The 22,328-nt window shown below is 33.7% G+C and overlaps 1 protein-coding gene across 5 annotated transcripts in view; it reads left to right on the plus strand.

Annotated features, from left to right (window-relative positions):
- The window catches only part of LOC126774046 (protein real-time), a 61,033-nt gene extending 38,994 nt beyond the window's left edge, over positions 1-22,039 (plus strand). The window contains exons 6-14 of one of the 5 annotated variants that reach the window (XM_050495361.1): positions 10,016-10,131; positions 13,401-13,602; positions 14,305-14,393; positions 15,054-15,312; positions 15,448-15,566; positions 17,423-17,548; positions 17,950-18,082; positions 18,524-18,779; positions 18,865-22,039. In XM_050495361.1, the coding sequence (XP_050351318.1) occupies positions 10,016-10,131; positions 13,401-13,602; positions 14,305-14,393; positions 15,054-15,312; positions 15,448-15,566; positions 17,423-17,548; positions 17,950-18,082; positions 18,524-18,779; positions 18,865-18,952 (1,388 nt within the window). In that variant the 3' untranslated portion in view covers positions 18,953-22,039. The remainder of the gene's footprint in view (positions 1-10,015; positions 10,132-13,400; positions 13,603-14,304; positions 14,394-15,053; positions 15,313-15,447; positions 15,567-17,422; positions 17,549-17,949; positions 18,083-18,523; positions 18,780-18,864) is intronic. The other 4 variants (XM_050495363.1, XM_050495362.1, XM_050495365.1 and 1 more) reach the window with 4 other exon arrangements.
- The last annotated feature ends 289 nt before the right edge of the window (positions 22,040-22,328 follow it).

Raw genomic sequence — 22,328 nt, forward strand, 5'->3', positions numbered from 1 at the left:
CTCGGTAGGATATGCAATTTATGGCGTTTAATAATTGCGAAGTTATTGGATGCGGATGTTGTATTGCGTTGAAATAAATTTACCAAGAGCCAAGAAGGCCCAGTGGCTAGAAACCGTGAATTCACTGGAGGTGGCATGTTCAAACTGGGGGCAGCACCACTCAATTTTCATGTGATTAAGTTCTGCTTACTATTCATCTTGTGCTCTACAGTGAAGGGAAACCATGTAAGGAAAACCGGCATGTGTTTAATGAAATTCAACAAAATTTGCCTTAATATGCTACCAACCAGCATTAGAGCAGTGTTGTGAACAAGCTCTACGCACCTCTTTAAAAAGAGAAGAGGCGTTTGTCCAGCAGTGGGACATAAACAGGCTATTAGTGTACTTTTTTTTAATTTGTATTTTCTAATCAATCAAATCCATTTTACTAAAGTACTAAAAAAACAGCAATTTTTCATTCAGTGTTCAGTATCAAACCTTGCCATTCACCCATAGCAAGCTATTAGTAACTATAAAATATTGTATATACTTATACGTTGACTGACGGACATTTTCGAAAACGATGAGACATGGTAAATATTTGAACTTGGTGTATTTCTTAATCCTTGACGCAGGGTAGAATAGTATGGCCGATTATTATGATGAGTCGTTAAGTTTATTTACTAAATTATAAATAAAGTTATAAAAAAATGGAAAAGCTGAAGCACAAATAATAAAAAGACGCAAATGCGTTAAACATATAAAAACAAACGTGTTTCTTTTAATAAAAGTATAAAATATAATAGCTGCCTTATTACTTTTTAAAAACAAACTCTTAGTATAAAAATATATTCACGAGAAACACCGCAATGAAAATAATAATCGTAAGAACGACAGCCTGTCTGGATTTACGTAAGAGGGTCGAGATAGAAATTTTCTAGGTCTCATTTTACATCAGATAAATCGTACTCGGTGCTATGATTTGATATCCTCTAAAAGATATTTACTGCTCATTCTAGCCGTCCCGTCTTCGCACGGATAGAATAAGGGTATACATAAAACGTTTATGTTCTAATACATACGACTCTTTCGGTTTACGCTCCTAGTCGCCATGTTTTTATTTCAAATCAATGAATTATCCATTTATGTCCATTGGTGAAAACCGTATGAAAATCCGTTCGATGACGAACAGACAGATGGACACGGCGGAGAGACTGGGTTTTATAATGTATTGTGTTAAATTCATTTAATACATCACTAGCTGATTTGCTTGCATTTTCTTTGTAATTGTTTTCGTAAACAATAACATTCTTTAAATTTTGCGACATGATTGACACGCCATTTGCTGTACGTTTATGATACTAAAACAGATATCGTTACTTACGTAAGCTATTCTGTAGGAACAAACTTGAAACTAACCAAAGAAAACAGTCGTCAAATGCGACATTGACCTTAATAATTATAACATTTCAAGAAACACACATCGAAATAGTAGTACATATGTATATAAGTCGGTTGTCAACATTTCGCGGGTGAGTAATGAAGTGTGTTCTTACAGAACAGCACTGCTGTAAAAATTATCAACTCAGTCGGATGAACGATGAGTTAACGCATAAAATATGATCTAAAGCATTCATCGATTTTTATATAATACTCATATTACACGTAAAGTGACAAATTGCGATATTTTCTCAAACAATTTTAAACAAAGCGTTAGTATCAAAGATACGCATGATCGCAGCCACTTTGTAGAGCTGTTTCGAGATATACGTTATCAATATTTGTATTGAACATACATATAATCGTATATATACTTTGTGTAGGTGTTATTTGTTAGATATTTTTTATCATACTTCGATATTCACGTGAGTTATTTGGTACCGATTGATATTGAATGATTTCAAAAGTAATTGAATTTAGTTGTCCAGTGGTTTTGGGAATGCAAGTGGTGATTATTTATAAAGCTTTAGGTCGCAATGTAAAGTGTAAACTGCGCCAGAGTATTGACGTGTTTAGGGCCGATGGTCGATAGGTCCAATGTTTTATACATTATTCAACTGAGGGTAAGCGTTATGTTTGCAAACAGCTATTTCTAAAACGCAAATAAACTTCCACCCACATATACGTTTTGTTTTCAACATTTTCAGCAGAATCCTCATAATATATCAATCCATTTATTCTTACGCAACGTTTATATTTCTTACGCCAATAAACTGTTCTAAGAAAAGGTTTTCCATAACTTTTGGACACTTTTTTACGCATGTGTTGTTTTTAAGCGAAAGTAATATTTAATAAATAATTGCAATTACAAATAATACAATTGATTAAATATTTTTCATCATATTTTTTTAACATGAACAGTTTAAAGATATGGGTTGTTGCCATGTTTAAGTACCAGGTTTTATCCTGGCCCCTTAAACTATTATCGCACTTACTCCTAACACAAGGTTTGCGCTTAACTGGAGGGAAAAATAGGATAATTAGCAATTCCTCGAGAACACAGAGAGCTTGTAATCTTAATTTTTTTTTAAATAATATATATTTGCTTTGCTATTGCATTATTTACTAAATTTACATAGATTTACGTCACCATTCAGAAAAAAAACTCCTTTTCCTATACTAACCTTGCCTTCCTATACCCTTAACCTAATCCTACCCTCCTTCTCACAGGGACATCCCAATCGGGCGGGTGGAATAGCCTCACCCTGGCAAAATCTTCCCAGAAGATGTTGGGAAACAGAAGCAAATCCGCTATTTCTATTCGTGAACAGCGCAATTCCAAGCTTTCCACAGGTCTAATGGCACCTGAACAAAAAAAATCAGGCGTATTTAGTCATCTCAATCTCCATAAGAGCCAACAAAAATTAGAAGACGAAACATCTCCTTCGAGGCTTAAAAGTGAAGTCAAAAGTGGTATCTGGCACAAAAAGTTAGACGACAGTAAGAAGACCGGCGATAAAAAAAAGGTGACTCTCAGTAGCTTAAATTTGAGAAGATATAGCTCAGACGATGTTTTAAAAAAAAGACATTTTAAATCCTGCGAATGCAATCCAGATAATTCTCAGATAGCGAACGCGAGTCAATTTATTACAAGATGGGACAATTTAGCCCTTGTGGTGTTGTGTGCGATGATTTTAATAATAGTTATGTCAGCGCCTTTGTCGTATTTCTTCGTGCGGAGACCTGAACGATAGCTAAGTGCAAATTAATTGAATTATACGTTTTGTTTTTGTTTGTTTTTTGTTTTATTTTATTTTTATTATTTATTGTTATGATACAAAATTCGGGTCTTCGTCAATCTTTTAATTCGAAATCATCTCAAAGCTGAGATATGTAAATACATAAATATAGTGGTCGATTTCAAGTGATTATTGTTCATAAAAGTTAAATGTTTTTGTCATTTGGCTCCTTATTAACAGAAAGTTAAAGTGACATTAAATTCACGGTTTCATTTCATTTGCGTTAATTTGAAGATAAATTCAATTTTCAGTGTGTTCAGGAAATTGTAATTCCGAATGTTTGTTAAATTCACGAGGACGTGACGTATTGACGTTGTTCGCGCCCACTCGGTTTGAGCTCCATTCAAGTGTCGTACGAAAATTTTGCAATGGAATTAAGTTAATTAAAATTTATACATATAATATGTTTGTGTTAAAATTATACAATTTAACTTATATCTATAGCTGTCGTCGATTTCTTACAATTGAAAGACATTTTATATTTGGACCAAAATATTTAGCTAACGTGTTTAATAATGATTATGTAAATAATATTCGCATGTGAACAAGTTTCACTCATTATTTATCACAACGATTATTGAACTTCCTTTTAAATACTTGAACATCACGTAGAGACAAAATTTGATATTTCATTTTTTGGTGAACAATGATGTTTACAAAACAAGATTAATTTTTATGTATTAAAAAAATCTAGTTATCTACACTTCAAATACACACATATTTAGTATTTTTTAGAGTACGTTCAATTTTCTAGATGCTAATTGTCTGCTTCCTAATGTACACAGCACCTACTCAATGGATTTTGACATTGATAAATATTGTGAACTCGATGAACTCTTATTAATTTCAAGCGTAAAGAATTCTAAAGAATTAGTAGGCCATTAATCAAATTAATTATTGCGTGGGAAAGAGGGCTCTCGAGGGCCAGTCAGCTGACTCACGCTGATAACTAGTCAAGTTAATTTTCATTATTCCCAATTATTATCGACGATGCCATTGTTATTATTAATCTTGAAAGTTCCGTTTTAATCTGAAGGTGTAATAGTTCACTTATCGTACTATGCTCAGGATCAATAAATCGAAGGCTATCTAATTCAATCGATATATACCACTGTGAAATTTTCACCAGATATTTTTGTCATAATATACATATAATACGTCACGGGCAAAAAGTTTTATGTATAAGTAAATATACTCTAAGTAAGTAGCAACTGACTTTATCTTTCATTTGGATTTGGAATATCTTAGATGTGGACTTTATTTTTTAACTCAGAAAATATTTCATATAATGGGTTATAACGTATAATGTAATGTAACTAGACTCTAGTAACTTGGGCCTCGAACACCCACGCACTGACGTCAGAGGGAATGCGACATCGATGAACTTTGAGCGTTTACGCCGTATTGGCGAAAAATCATTTTTCCCTTGACAAGGATTAGAAATGAAAATTTATTGAAATTCGAAAGATTTTTTTAAAATTTTTGTGGTAATGATTCTACAATATTTTTGCCAGTTGCGTAAAAGTACATCCTTTTTAATGGTGCTGTAGTTTGTAAATTTGGATGGACTCCCAGTAGTCCAGTTAAGACAGTCTGCAGACTTATGTCAATAATTCAGCGGTTGCAATAATTACAGAGCAACTATATACTCATTTGCTTCCCATGTCGCGGCTGAGTGAGCTGGTGTAAATATAGGTTAAGTAATTGCGGTATCGGTTGCATGAGCATTGACAATGTTTACTTTAATGTATTTTATTTTATTTATTGTAGTAAAAATATACATAGGAATGTAAATATATATACAAATATATTTACGAAAACAGTAATTAAAACTTATAAGGTAGCTTATTCAAGCTCGAACATAATGTTATAAACATATATGTACAAGGAAAACAACATATGTAGATATTTAATAATATATATTATATATAGCTTTCAGTGAAATTTAAACTGTTGAGTCCCTTATTTTTATCCAACATGATACTCCGTAACACCATGAAAACAAGACGCTATGCTATACATATATCAGCCAAAAACAATCGATATAAAAAAATAGATTTCTTTTTTTTTATAGAATAAGAAGGCGGACGAGCATATGGGCCACCTGATGATAAGTGGTCACCAACGCCCATAGACATTGGTATTGTAAGAAATGTTAATCATCGCTTACATCGCCAATGCGCCACCAACCTTAGGAACTAAGATGTTATATCCCTTGTGCCTGTAATTACACTGGCTCACTCACCCTTCAAACACCTTCCGCTTAAAAAAAACCGGAACACTACAATACGAAATACTGCTGTTTTGCGGTAGAATATCTGATGTGTGGGTGGTACCTACCCAGACGAGCATGCACTAAGCTCCACCACAAGTAATACCACCGGAATGGTTATTATAGAGGTTTTTACGTCATCTAACGCAGGATATGACATTCTTGACGTTTATTGTAAATGTAAAACAACGATGTGGAACTAGCTTCTGCCGATTTTTCCGAAACGACTTAGGAACATTCGAGAAAAGGGCCTACTCATTCCTGAAATGCCGGCAACGCACTTGCAAGCCCTCCGCTGTTCCAGATATCCATGGATGGTGGTAGTCACTTTCCATCTGGTAAGCTTACTGCCCGTTTGCTCCCTTTACATTAAAAAAAACTTGTTATATTGATGTTATTAACAAAAAATCAATATAAATAATCGATTGTAATATTCCGCATATAACATTTTAGTTCCCAAGGTGGGTGGTACATTAGTGATGTCAATGTGAGGGCCAATGTATATAGGCGGTGGTGACCTCTTATCCTCATTTGCCCATACTCCATAATGTAACAAAATTAAAAATAAAAGTTACGCATATGTTATTAAAATCGTAAGTAATAATCCAACGTTACATACTGCTTATGTAAAGGCGTATTGATCCAATTCGATTGATATAACCGATTACATGATTAGCGTTAGATGCGCACGAGCCGTCTGTATTAGAATTGTGTTGGAGTTCATGGTTAGAAGAGAACACTCCGTTTATGGTATAATGATATTTTTTTTATATAAAGCCGGGCTAGTCTCTAATAGTACATGGTCACCTTCGTCCATAGACATTCACAATGGTATAGCAACCACATCTTATATTTCATGTTCGTAAAAATACTGCGCTGAAAGCAAATTTATTTCAAATACAGGGAAAGTTGTCTTAGAAGAATATTTTCTTCTTATTACGTTGATGAAGACGACGTTTTCTTTTCTGTTTCTTATTTACAAATATTCTATGTTATATTATTAGTTTGTTTTTAATATAATCGCAGCTACATGATTTAAATACAAAATATATATAAATAGATTTAAATCCAGTAAAATGTTACAAATTAAAAGGCGCTTCTAGTGACCCTGCTCCCGCTATCGCCCTTGACCTCAGACTTGCATGCGCAAAGTTCTACATAAACCTCGCTCTGTGTGACAAATGGAACCTTGTTGTAATAAAGCGCCCGAGACAGTGATCTATCGATACGAGCCATTGCAAATACACTCTTGTTACAATGCACTTGAGTGGACATTGCTTCGTGGTAAGATTAGCGTTTAATCCACGTTCAGTGTGGTGCAAAGTTTATTTTTATTTTTATATCAGCGAGCGCTTGAATGCAGTAATAAAAACATAAGGCTCCCTTTATTTGTCTGTTAAATTAGTACAAAAAAGGTTTTATATGTTTTATTTTGTCAGAGGAACAATTAAAACCAACTGCTCACCTTGAGGCAGTTGGATTACAGTGTAATTAAAGAAAATCTATCGTTAATTAAAGTTCTATTTGCTAAGATTAAACTAGATCCTGTTTTTTAAATTTGGTTTATCTTTACGAATGTAAATGAATATAAAAGTGAGGTTTGTAAAAACATAACATAAAAATATATTTATTAGTTCGATTTGTATGTATATAATGTGTGTTTGTATATGTGTTCTTGAGTGAGAATTATATGTGTGTGTGTTGATCAGGTTTTTTTTTAATTAGTATAGCTATGAAATTTGTGATTTTTGTGCCGTATCGACTTACGGTGGATGAGATTCATTACTTATTTAAATTAAAACGCAATCGAAGCGATTACTCCGTTTAATTCAAGTGTGAATAAATTCGTATAATACATGCGCAATCGAATAAGTCTTAATGGTGGTAAATAAAAATATATTACAAAAATAAAACAGATTGTCATATTATTCGACTCGTATATACGCCATTATATAAGTTTAGTCTACTCACTTATATATCTACGTTAATTTTAGGTTAGGCTTAAAGAATATTTATTCCCATAAAGACTAACGTCACTTACATGAGAATAATGTTAGGCTTAAAATTAATTATTACATTCGTCGTTCATTGTTACACTATTATATATATATATATATTATATATCTATAATTTACTTCTGAAGTTTCGATAAAAACTTCGCCGACATTCAGTACATATATACAATGGATTGGTGCCGCAGATTATTTAGATTTCGACCAATAATGTTAGGTCACTTCAAGATCAATGTTGTTTATTTATTTTTACTCCATCTGCCATTGGAATTGGAATTTAGATTCTTGTAAGAATTACAACGCTTTGGATCAGTATTACATTCTACCGAGAAGAACCGCTAAGATAAAATTTGTAATGTAGTATTATTATTATATATTATAGTTTAATTTATGTTAATTATCGAAGTACACTCGACGTGTTTCGGTACCGGAGTCTTTCGTAATTATTATGAACTCTTACGGTTTATTTAGTGAGAATAATTACAGTTTGAATGGTCTAGTGTTCGGTCCCTTCTATATCATAACGCTCGACCCCAAATTGTCCGCGGGTCGGAATCGATCTGACCTAAATCATCTCGTGCCCGGGTTAATTCACCAATACTTCCCATCTATATGTATAATATCACTATATGGTACCCTGTCTGTATGGACATGTTTAGCAAAACACTGAATGTGTCAGAAATACAGCTGCTGATACTTCGAAAGCTCATGATAGAAATTGACAAAAAAAAAAAACTTTATTAAAATATTGTTTAGCGTTCTTAGTATTAATTAACGGACATATTTCTTGTCACTTGCTATTTGTCTGCCTACGTAACAGATCGCTTCCCCATCTGTAACGGTACTGCTTATCCTTTCTAATGACTTTTCCTAGACTTTTATTTAGATATCTTAAAGGCAACAGTAAATAAACACAGTCAAGGCAAGCGTGTTCAAATTTAAACTGCATCTTTACATTTCTCATGATAATTTCATCTGTATACACTATTAAAACCTATAACATTGGGGTCACTTATTGTAATCTATTGATGTCTTATTTATAAATATTAGTCATTACATACACACGCGTTACTCTCATCAGTGCCAACGTTGTCGGGTTAGGTTTTATTCATGTCGACGATATGGCTTTGTACCACCAATTTAGTACTTATTTTATCGCTACTGCCATACAGGTTGCTGTCGTACTTCCGGTTCTCTCAAATCCCATGGTTGATGGCGCATTGATGCTTTTACTTCTTGCATTGTAAATGTCTTTGGGTAATGTATATACATATAGGCCTATTTGTTTATTCGGTTTTCTAGAATGTTAAAATACACAAATATTATTAATAAAAAGTTAATTAAACATAATGAAATTATTATAGAAGTATACAGGGATATCAACAAATGACCAAGATCTTTTATATTATTAATGTCTGGTTATAATAATTTCATCTCTAAGTTTCAAAGTAACTGGGCATAATTTTTCATTAAATATTCCTACCAGGCTTTAACCGTATTGTAAATTACAGTTACAACAGTTTTTTAAGATTTATTTCAGTTTCTTTTGCGGTTTAAGATTTAATGGTGACAAATGTTTGAGTTAATAGTCGGGTATTGTTTTATTCGCATTGTTGTCTTGCGACTTGACGGGCTTATTGTGTTTTGTCCATTTAACATTAATTATACTTATAATTTAAATGATGAATAGCTGAGATGGCTCAGTGGTTAGAACACCTGAATATTAATCTAACCATTGAAAATGTGCTTAATTTGTATTTAAAATTCATCTCGTTCTCGAAGGAGAACATCGTGAGGAAACCTGTACGAGTTTAAAAATCTGCCACATGTGTATCAATCCGCAGTGGACCAGCGTGGTGTGATAAGTCCCTAACCTTCTTCTCAAACGGAGACAAGGTCTTAGCCCAGCTGTGGGATATTTATAAACTGTTGCTATACTTATGATTTTTTATGGCTATTAGAGTCGGACCTCTATTCCGGTCAAAACCACTTCTGACCTGAAGTATTGGGATGTTCGGAACGACCGTGTTGATTTTAATACCTAAGGTATATTATTGGTATATTTATTGAATTATGTGGTCACCATTTTGTTTCACAACAATTACGCCTACACCATCATTTGTTTTCCATCATAAGAAATGTAACTTGTAAAATAAACCAAACACGACATAGCCTCATTGAATTCGCCACACTCGCAAGGGGAGAACTTTTATTTTACTAGCCCTTAAGTCTGTATTACTTTCAAAACGGTTGTAGATAATTTACAACAAACAAGCAGGTTAAAATGTTTACTTCGACTTTGAGGCCAATATCTACATTCTACAATATCTGGTCAGGTATATAATAAGAAAAAGCTGATCCTGCAGTTGTTGACCAATAGAAGAAATAGACAACACTATCAGGATCGCTTTCTCTCTTACACTTGCGCATCATAGAAATATTACTAATTACTTATCATTGTATTTATATATGTGTTGCCATTGCATAGTTTAATGGATTTATCTCTATTGCAGATCAATACACTCTCGACAGTGAGTACATAAAACGTTATCTGGGCGAGCTGACTCCAATGCAGGAGTCGCGACTGTTGCAGCTGAGGAAGTGGATCGCTGATCTGCAGAAGGGAAAGGTATGTTTTAGGGCTGATTAAAAATGTAAAGTGCAGAGCGCAGGCGGAAATTTGGTTCAATCGCTCGGCGCAATATCTGCTGATATCAATAGACATTTACATTTTGTCGTAGTTGTTAAATGTATTGTATATATTATGAGAAAACACTTACCACGTCTAAATATCTCTCCTGTACACGAAAACGTAGCGTATTTTGTAAATAATTTTATGAAAATATTAAAATGTTAATAATCAGCACAAAAAACTCATTATTTAACTTTTCACTTATTTTTCATTCATTACATTAATTTTTACTAAATATTCATTCATTTAAGCAGACTAAGAAAATGAGCTGTTATAAAATGTGAGCTTTTGTCTATCTGTCTGTATATATTTCTATGATAGCTCTTAAACAAATGGTTTTTAAAAATTATTTTTATCGTCGTGTTGTGGTTATTACTTTTTAATTATGTTTTTATTAATAAAAATGTATTCGGTCATTTAAAAATTACCTTGTTACCGAAATATAGATAAGCTTTCGATTGCCGACGCGTCTCTAATGTGTGATTACTATATTAAATAAACGATTCGTTTTGCTTGCGAATGGTAGAAGTCTACGAGGTATTTAAAAACATTTCGCAAGTTTTGTATGTATTTATGTGACGTAGAAACTTACAGGATTGAATTGATCGGTAACCTAAAACCAATCGTTAATAATATACAATAGAGATTCGTTAAATATACGAACCGGCTTAGGTTGGGTTACTATTAATAATAGAATAAAAACAAAATCTAATTCAATTTCAAATTTCTCCATTTTCAAAGTAAATTGGAATTACAAATAATATAATGTTGTTTAGTTCTTCAAATCGGAAGGTCAGATAAGATATTTTGAAATGGATTGGTTTTATTTTTAATCCGTTTAACTGGAAATCATTTATTTTAAATGTTCACATTGTAAGCAGACTGATATATGGCAAAGTCAGCCTCTGCGCAATTTCAAGCCTTGCTGAAACTTGGCAACGTTCGGTAAACAAAACTAGATAATCGCACTGTGTATTTCTATAAATTTTTGTGTGTTATTTTCCTTGAATACATTTAGCTAATGAAATTTCCCTTAAAAATCTTTTTAAGCCAAACTTCAAGGAGGTATTTTAGTGCAACGTTTTTAGTTTTTATGCGTAAGCTTGAAACGTTTCTTACGAAAATTGTATTGCACACACATCTACTGTAACGTATTAATTAGTATTTTGTAATATGAATATATATTATCTGTGTATCTATCTACCTGTCATCTCGGATGACACACATCACGGAGCGCGGGAAATAGAATATATATATTGGTATTGGCGCGAAGTGAAGACGGTTTGTGTGCATAGCGAGTTGATATATAAAATATAATATGTATTATTTACTTTGTAATACCGATATTACGACTTGAGTTAAAGCACGATTAAAGGGTGAACATTACAAAAATATTTCACTCATATCACGTATGTTGAGTTGCACGCTTTAATTTTTAGTAGGAATTATATTTATATTTCTTAGAATATTTATCTTTATAAATTAATTTCTTATACAGAAGGTAGTATAAGAAATTAATTTATTAGAAAAGATAAAAAATATTTAAATTTTAATGAAATCCTTGTCATCCGGCCCTTATCAAAAGATCGTATCGGCCGTAAATTCTAAATTTAAAAAACCCAAGCGACGTTTGAGTGACATTAAAGTCCAATTTTAATATTCATAATTAGTCTACCTTTTTATAAACTAGTCATAAACATTTTAAAAAAAATGTCAACAGCAAAAAGTTACAACTTAAGAGATTAGAGTGTAATATACAAAAATATATATTAAATATTTTTGAAAAAAATTACATCAAAAATTCAACCAAATAAATACTGATTCAAATACTGGATTATAAAACAAAGAACAATTATTTCATTTTGGCAACATTGACAAGTATATTATTTTATATCATATTTTTATTATAAATATGTGAATTAAAATTAAAAAAAAAACAAATAATCTTTTAATATACATTTAGAATAAATAAATATATTTTTAATATTTTTTATTACAAACAGATATGGTTGATAAAAAAATATGCGATTTTATTCAGAATGAATAAATGAAGGTATTAAAACTATTTAAAGTAATATTTAAATTCTAAGCTCATTCGGTGAATTTAAATACATGAATATAATTGTATAGTGAACAGCTATCGCTCCGAGATACAGGAATTCATTTCCGCAGTTTCAGCAAGGCTACAGTGTTTTATATTTCCTATCTATTTATATAAATAAAAAAAATGTTATATCTTTGTCCTCTGCGTTGCTAAACCATAAATCCGATTGTGATAAAAATTAAGTGGGTGGCTTCTGATATCTGGAACTGGTTTTGATGAAATTTGTAATTTGATCCGTAACACCCATTTAACACGCGGGCGAAAACTATATATATATATATATATATATATATATATATATATATATATATATTATACAATAGGAAGGCGGACGAGCATATGAGCCAACTGATGGTAAGTAGTCACCAACGCCCTTAGACATTGGTATTGTAAGAAATGTCAAACATCGCTTACATAGCCAATGCGCCACCAACCTTGGAAACTAAGATTTTATGTCCCTTGTGCCTGTAATTACACTGGCTCACTCAACCTTCAAACCGGAATACAACAATATCAAGTACTGCTGTTTTGCGGTAGAATATCTGATGAGTGGTTGGTACTTACCCAGACGAGCTTTCACAAAGCCCTACCACCTAACTAGTACTATATAAAACTTGATGTTGGTATATCTGTTTGATGAATAGATTTCGATGTCATTTGACCGATTACCATAAAAGCTTTTATCTTTATATGTATCTTTTAATGTGTAGTTTATACTATCCACTTTATTGTAATAAGGGAATAGAGAGTGCATCTGTGTTTGCGCACACACTTGTGCACCATAATATGTCCTGAGCAGTTGGATAATCTCTCTTGAGATTGTCCGCCGTGGCCGAAATCCGCCGAAAGGCCGAAAGGTGGGTGGTGCATTGGCGATGTATGGATTTGTTAATATTTCGTACATCGTCAATGTCTAGAGTGATGGTAACCATTTAACATCAGGTGGCCGATTTATACGTCTGCCTACCTATAACATAAAAAAGGTTATAATTGTATTTATAATTCTAATCAATGTTTTTTAATATTAAAACAATTCATGATTATTCATTACCTTAGGCGTAGTAATTATTAGTATTTTTTAATATTTACGTTAAAATGATAGTTCAAATACCAGATGCCAAGCGACACGACCCTGCTTCGATTCCTGCGAGCTCGGGACTTCAGCGTGGAGAAGGCGCGGGAAATGTTGTCGCAGTCGCTGCTCTGGCGGAAGAAGCACCAAGTAGACCGCATCCTCTCCGAATACGAGACGCCAGATGTTGTCAAACAATACTTCCCTGGTGGTTGGCACCATCACGACAAAGGTTGATATTTAGTTTACTATTTATCCACTGTCGATTAAAAGACCATATTGCTGTAAACCTTATATTATATAGGTTCATTATAAATGTATATAATATGTAAAAGGCTAATATTAACCTCATTAGGAAACCTAGATTTTCTATCTTCGCACATATATATTTTGTTACTATAAATAACATAATGAAAACCTACGTTTTTAAAAGACAATAAGCCATAAGCATTTTTAAATTTGTATGTACGTATGTATATATGTACGTGTTTGTCTGTCATTATATCAAATATGCTTTTAAACTTCCGTTGTGTTCATTACTCTAATCTAAAATAGATTACGTATGCGTTCATAGCTCGACTGTCGTTTGAATTCCGACATGAGATTAGAATGTTTTCTCTCAAGTCTTACTGACTATTATAAGATGTGTGTAGTATATAAATTTAACGTAATCTAGGAGGGCTTGATTCATAGTAATTATATACAAACGCACTCTAATAAACTATAAAAAAAACGAATTCGCAACTGTTCATTGTTGTATTTCAAAAATAAACAATTGAATAATAAATGTGTTTATGTTTTTTTATCTGTAAAATTTAAGCACAAGTCCCGTTATAGATTGTATTGGTGAAATAAATTGTTTTGAATGTCATACAAATATGATTAGCAAAACATCCTGAGTGTTCTTATTTATTCTTCTTATTTTCTACGTCAGATGGTCGTCCGTTGTACATCCTTCGACTCGGACAAATGGATGTTAAAGGATTGTTAAAATCAATTGGCGAAGATGGACTCTTAAAGTTGGTAAGTATATTATATATTCAATTCACTCTAAACTTTTTCATTTTTCTATATAAAAAATATCTTTCAACTGATCGAGTAATATTAATAATAATAATAATGTCCTGCAGACGGATTTCAGCCACGGCGGCCAATCTCAAGAGAGATTAGCCAACTACGCAGGAGATATTATAGTGCACAAGTGTGTGCGCAAACACAAGTGCACTCTCTATTCCTTAACTCTCATAATCCGATGGGACGGCAATCCGACACGATCGGAAAGAGTTCAGGCGCAGGACCAACGGCTTTACGTGCTTTCCGAGGCACGCGAGTGAACACACTTCCATCTTCCAGACTCCGGGCTGCTACTGAGAATTTTCTAACAGAAAAACCCAATAACTTTTTATTGGCCCGACCTATTGGCCTTACATCAAGCCACTAGACCAACGAGGCAGTAAGTCGAGTAATGTTAAAGTGTTACACAACAAACAATATTTTCAGAATTGGTCTGTGCATTTATAAATATCTCGTTTATAGTAGTTAATCAAAATATACTTTATTCGAGTACGCTTGAACAAGCAGCTGAGTCATTCATTAAAAGTGTGTCTTAAATAAATAATAAAATCACAATTGCCAATTAAATAGTTATAATCGTAAATTTAATATATATAAAATAAATTTCAGACACTTCACGTGTGTGAAGAAGGTTTAAAACTGTTAGAAGATGCGACCAGATCATCCGAGCACGCGATCCAGTCCTGGTGTCTGCTCGTGGACCTGGACGGCTTGAACATGAGACACCTCTGGAGGCCCGGAGTGAGGGCGCTGCTCCGCATCATACAGATAGTGGAGGCGAACTATCCAGAGACGATGGGTAGAGTGCTAATTGTTAGGGCACCTAGAGTTTTCCCAATCTTATGGACTATTGTTAGTACATTTATTGGTGAGTTTTACTTTTTAGTACTTAACGAATTACGAACTAGATAATAATTTCAAATGTATTCAGGAGTTTGATTCTAATTCGGAGAGTTAATTTTGTATGTTATATGAAATAAATTATGCGCTTATAAAATTATAGATGAAAATACGCGTAGCAAGTTCTTGTTCTACGGTGGCAAAGACTACCTCCAACCAGGAGGCTTGCTTGATTACATTCCTAAAGACTTAATACCGGACTTCCTCGGGGGACCTTGCAAGGTAACATTTTTGGACCGCTATTATTGATAGTATATAAGAATGACAAACTAAATTTGACTAGATTGAATTTATAAAATATTAATATCAAATTCAGTTAATATTAAAATGTAAGTATGCGTGATTATATCTATAGGAAATCCTATTGGACAGTTAAGAGTTGGTAATTGATGTAACTGTTATAGAATTCCTAAGAACAATTGGAATAGAATTTATTTATAGAATGACTGAATATAATAATGCAATTGTCATGAATTATTCATATTTGCATTGTTTACTATGAATATAAAGGTATCTGAAACGTTGAAAACTAGAATTTTTCTAAAACTATGATAACATATTCAGATAAACAAACGTCTGTCTGAAGATTGAAATTTTAAGCAATCATTTGAAATCGTAACCAATGGTTTAAATATTAGTTTTATCTCAAGAAGAATTTGAATTTTAAATAATTACATAACATCATTATTTACTATATTTGTCCAGATCAATAGTATACATTTTGGAGATATTAATAATAAATGGAAACTTAATTCATTCAAACGGTCAAATGACTTTTCAGCTAATCCTGATCAAAATAACATATAACGTTTTAACACTGAATTTAAATTAAGAATCGAACAAGGATAATCGTTACATTTTAATTTATTTATACTTGTTTTGTTTATAACAAATGCAGTCGGACATAGTAGACGCGTCGTTGAACGTGCCGCAGCGTTATTACGACGATGTACGCCACGTGAGACCAGCCAGCAACAATAACGTTACGCTACACACGTGTTCAACGTCAACTTGTTATATTTCCAATGCATTCGCCGTTCCATATTGCAAGATATTGCCGGTTAATAGCCAATGTCTATTGACAGTTCTGATCTAGAATATTCCGATGGTAAATTTATATTACAGATTGTAAAATAACAATTCAAAATTTCTTGTAGGATGCAGTAATGAAGCATATTTCGATTTTGACGAGACTGGAACAAATATTTTTAATACGAAATATATACATACATAAGTTACTTTTTTATGTTGTTAAAACGAATACCAAAAATTTCTCAATCAGTAAATTTTTATGCAATATTGTTATCAATTGCATTAAAGAAAAACATGATGCTATTGGAATTAAATATTTATTATATCCTATTTAAATATTTTGTGTTAATACCTGAAAAAAAAATAATGTATTGCATATTGATGATGTCAATTCCACGATCAGAATAAGAAATCTTGCAATTTAGAACGATCCGATTGAACTGGATATATTTGTAATGTGTTCCGTGTCGCCTTATCATACATCTACGTCTAGCTTTGAAACACATCGTTAGAAGTCAATATTACGAAGCAGCTAATTGTTCACTCATCAACACACAGAAACCTCGTGACATGTCTGCGCTAGTATAGAATGCACTTCTCTATACATACATAGTCGCTTTACTCTATATATTATATAGCATTTTTGTGATGTTTATATAATTTAATTATTATTGAATATTTATTATCAGAAAATATAATCTTTCAATTCTATAATAATAATAATGTGAAGAATAACTCAGTTCTAGTTTTTATTTTGGTAGAATTGACTTCAAATTGAGTAATAATTGACGATTTAAAAGTGCTCGTAAAAGTCAACTACAAAACATTTTATTTTCATTTAAAATTATTCTTAAAAGTCTGGTATACTACATTGGTATTTAGTACAACGAATTGTAACAATAACATTTTTTTATTTGTCTATGTTCACATTAATCTATAAAAATACCACACAATGTATCTTTTCAATCATTTACATTTTATTTATTATTTAAATATCGCTATACGATACGATGACGATAATAATATAGATAAATATAACATTTCAGAGTTTCGTTCACGAAGGAGGTCTGGTACCGAAGAGTTTGTACGTAAGCGGAGCTTTCACGGAACGCGATGGCGATCCGCTGAGTGAAGACAGCATCTATAGATCAGTGAGCCTGGGAAAGGGCCAGGTTGGTCACAATTAAAATTTTAATGAATTTAAACACTGAATTTAATTTGTTAAACCAAAAAACAAAGTGGTAACATTTAGACGTTCATTCAGCCTATAAACCGTAGAAGATTTTTTTGGAGATTTCTCAGCACGCCGAACCGACCACTTGTTGTGCTTGAATCTATTCTAAGGATTCATCAGCGTGGAATTCAGTGGTGAAAATCTTTCAAAATCATCCATTTGAAAATACATAATATAAAATATTTACATTTTTATATAGCATATGTTTGCCGTTTATGTTGAAACAGGACATTTCAAATGTATTTATTTGCATAGATTCGACGTAATGTTGGCCACTTACCAGTCGGTTGCCAGAGGGTACGTAAAGAGCACATAATTCATATCAACGAATTTATTCAGGTGCACGAAGTGATAGTCCAGAATCGAGACCCGCAAAGCGTGCTGACCTGGGACTTCGACGTGCTAAGTCACGACATCTCCTTCGCCGTTTACCGCAGCGAGCAAGAACTGGATCGCCCCGACGTCGAGGCCGGTAAGTATAAGTTAGATGATATATTAGCAGGGGAGGTAGAATAGACCACTATTAATAATAATAATGTCCTTCAGACCGATTTCGGCCACGGCGGCCAAACTCGAGAGAGACTATCCAACCACGCAGGAGATATTATAGTGCACAAGTGTGTGCGCGAACACAGGTGCAAACACTCTCTATACCCCAACTCTTATAATACGATTGGACGGCAAGCCGACACGACCGGAATGAGTTCAGGCGCAGGACCGACGGCTTTACGTGCTTTCCGAGGCACGGGAGTGAACACACTTCCAACTTCCAGACTCCGGCCTTAATAAATTTTTATCGGCCCGACCTGGGAATCGAAGCCAGGACCTCCGGGTCTGCGGCCTCACGTCAAGCCACTAGACCGACGAGGCGGCTACTACCAATAATATAATCTACTGCTAATAATATAATCAGTGGAGTACATCGCCACCGCGCGTGTCGCAGACGGGGCGGGCGCGGCGGGCGCGGCGGGCGCGGCGGGCGCGCGCTCGGTGCTGGCCGGCGCGGCGAGCGCGCGCGTGGCGGCGCCGCGCGTGTGCCACGACGGCGAGAGCATCCAGGGCAGCCACGTCATGGCCGACTGCGGCCTGTACGTGCTGCAGTGGCGCTGCGAGGCCAACGACGCGCAGCTCATGTACTTCCACGAGACGCTCGCCAGCCACCACTACCGGTAGCCGCCCGCCTCGCCCCGCCGCAGTGGGCTATCGCGGTCCTCCTGCGCGGTCGTATCGGCATTAACGCGCCGCTCGTTCCAGGGGCTCGATGTCCAGCCTGCAGTCGGCCACCAGCGGGTTCTCCTGCCTGAGCGGCAAGTCCGCCGTCAGCTCGTGCCCGTCGCGGTGATCCGCCCCGCCGGCGCCGCCCCCGGCCCCGCTCTCCCCCGCCGCGCAGACCCCCTCGCCCCCCCTCCTGGACTAGTCCCGGTCCGTGGCGGGGTCGCGCCGATCGACGGTCCTCGGGGCGTCGAGAATGTTGCGTTTGGCGTTTTAAAAGTGTGGAGACGGACTGCAATGGGGGCAAATTACCGATAACGAAAAACACTTCGCGGGGCACCTGGTTTTTAGCGATTTGATGTATAAATCCGGCCCCGTCCGTGAGTGTGTGGATAGATTAATTCTCCGTGTCCATTTGGAACAATTATACGTAATAGAAAAAAAAACAAGACTTCGGACAGTAGATGCTTTTTACACGATTACCTTTTTGGTATTTAAATAATTTTAATATAATTTCCTCCATGATAATATTTTCTTGTTACAAATTAGCTGAGAGAGTAATAAGTGACACAAAATAATAGAAATGACACGAATTGAGATCAATGGCTTTGACCGATAAATGTTATTAAATGTAATAGCTCATTATAAAGTCGTCCACACTACGTATTCTATTTTTATAAAAAGAAGAACTAATAATATATACGTATTATTTTGTAAACCGTATAATAATTTGCGTCTATCTTTTCATTTAATCTCAATATGAAATGTCATCTGTTTATCAATAGCTGTCGAATTCTTGTGAGATATCTTTATTATAATATAAATTATATATTTCAAATTAAAATTAACTATTTTTGTTAGTGAATTACTTATAAGTAAATGAGGAATAAAAAAATTATATTAATAGGCAGATTATTTATAATTAAATGTGTCAAAAAATCGAAATACATTTATAGTGCGTAATGTTATTAATAAAAAATGGAATTAAAAAAAAACATCGAGATTTGAATCTATGAGGATAATAAAAGACGTTGATAGTATAATATATTGTCGGGAAATAAATATTAATATGTATCTATGTGTAGTAGAAATTGCTACGGTTAGTGTATATTAATAATCCATTGTGGAATTTTAATAATGTTATCATAGTAATAAAAGTTATTGATGACGCAACTCAATCGCGGAGTTACTCAAATCTATATCCTATTTATCTCGGTATAAAGTCTATTTTCATTAAATAATGTAATAAAATCAAACTATTGGTCATTTAAATAGCTTTCATTACGATATTTCGATTAAATTTATTTTGAATTTACGATTTAATGTCTATCTCTTTCTTACATCATGAAATAAGCATATTAGACAGGGACAAACCGTTATAACTCGGTTGATTCGCTTATAATTTGTACTGTCATTATCATCAACAGTTGTGTTAAAATAGGTTATTAATACGTTATAATGTTTACTATTCGTAATTATAATTAGTACCAAGTTCACGCTGTAAAATGGAACGAATAAAGATGTACAAAACGGTACAAAAAGGTTTAAGAGATGAGCGAGTATATTTGAAAGCGCATAGACAATATTATTTTCAATACAATAGTTTATACCACAGACAAATAAATATGTCTTAAAACGACGTCTTGTGAAGAAATCTCTAAAGCTACTGTAAATACTGCTGAAATCAAAATTATAGATTTTTATTGGTGATAGAATATATTTTTGAAAATTATCTAAATATAAGACTAATCATAAAATCACAAACATCTCGTAATTATTATTTAAAGATTAAAACTATAATATGTATATATATCTAGAACGAAATATATATTGCGCATTAAACGGTATCGGAGACCGCGTAAGGACAGTATCTCAATATTTGAGCATTAAATATAAGCGTTAAATTGTCGTGGAATTGAACGAAAACTCGCATATTTTTTCCAAATAGTATACAGAACTGTAACATAGCTTATAATGTAGATAATATAATATAATACTCGATTCTCATATTTGATGTTATTCAAATATAGAAGTATCAGTGGACTTATGATTATATTACATCCGCGCTGATCACGTAATAGACGCAACGGTAACAGCGCTCTCGGTACTGAGCGCACGCGACGCGGTCCCCGCGGCCCCCGGAGGCCCCACGGCTGGAAAGGGGTTCTCTTTCCAATGAGGTGTCTAATTAAGTCGCATATCTTGTAACTATGAATTTTCAAATAGGAATTTGCTCAAGCTTGTCAATCTTGAGCAAATTCCTTCTCTAAATTGTAAATTATACATAGTCTTCACGCTCAGATGTTCTGCAAATAACAAATTTGACTTTCGACGTGACGATGTCAGAATATAACGTCTTCATAATTAGCAGCGCTTCTAAAATGTTAGTTAATTCTTAAAAAAAATTAATCCAAATGTTAATGGGTGAAAACCATCTGGTCCCCTCTGTCTCAGATTATGCGAAATATAATAACAAAATACGAAATCAAGATGAATATTGATTTCTTATAAATTGATTCGCTCCTATTTATAGTTAAAAAATGAGAATTTATTGTAAATAACGTTTTAATGTTTAAGGGTTCAATGAACAAAATTTGGTCAAAATCTAATTTGCAAGTGATTAGTAAATAATTTCCTCATCTACTATCTGTCTACGGTAAACAGCTTTTGCTTTAATGTCTGTACAACGTGAGTAACCCCAGAGAATAATTAATATTACTATTTTGATTGAACTATAGAAAATATTATAGAACGGTGTTATACTATTTGTAAATTGCTCATATGATGTAATGCAGGAATTTTTCGTACGATTTTATTGAATCTTATTTTGTGCATTAGGTTTAATAAATAAGATATGCTATGTAAATTAAGGTAATAAAGAGAATAGTTAGAAGATGCAATGATATGTAATGCTGCAGTCCTAAATATTTTTTTATATATGCGCTGTAATGTCACAGTACCTGCTTATTTTTTTTTATAATTACCGATATATTAATTGATTTATTGTTTTATAACCATATTAAGTTTGGGAAAAATTATTATGCTTTATTTTTTTTTAAAATAAATTGCACAAATGTTTCAACACAACACTTTTTGCACCCAAATCGTAAAGCTACGGCACTAAGGAAATGTAGTTAAATGTTGATTTAGTCACTTAATTAATTCTAAAGATATAATATGTAGTTGAATAATTTAATAAATGTGTAATATATTGGTTTTTTCTTTTTCATTTTGCGTCGCGACATTATTTCCATTTGTGACTGTTATATTCAGTTGAACGTGCCATAATTGACATTATCCGAGACATGTACCATAATTCGGAATCAATAGTAAGGACCGCCGTTGGCGACTCACACCCTTTCCCGATCACAGTTGGTGTCCACCAAGGCTCGGCCCTGAGTCCTTTTCTGTTCAGTGTAGTGCTTGACGTTGTCACAGTGAAAGCCCATGAGCCGTCTCCCTGGCTCATGATGTATGACATTGCACTGGTAGATGAGGACAAACAG

The sequence above is a fragment of the Nymphalis io genome, chromosome 15, assembly GCF_905147045.1.
Source record: "Nymphalis io chromosome 15, ilAglIoxx1.1, whole genome shotgun sequence".
Classification (NCBI taxonomy): Eukaryota; Metazoa; Arthropoda; class Insecta; order Lepidoptera; family Nymphalidae; genus Nymphalis; species Nymphalis io.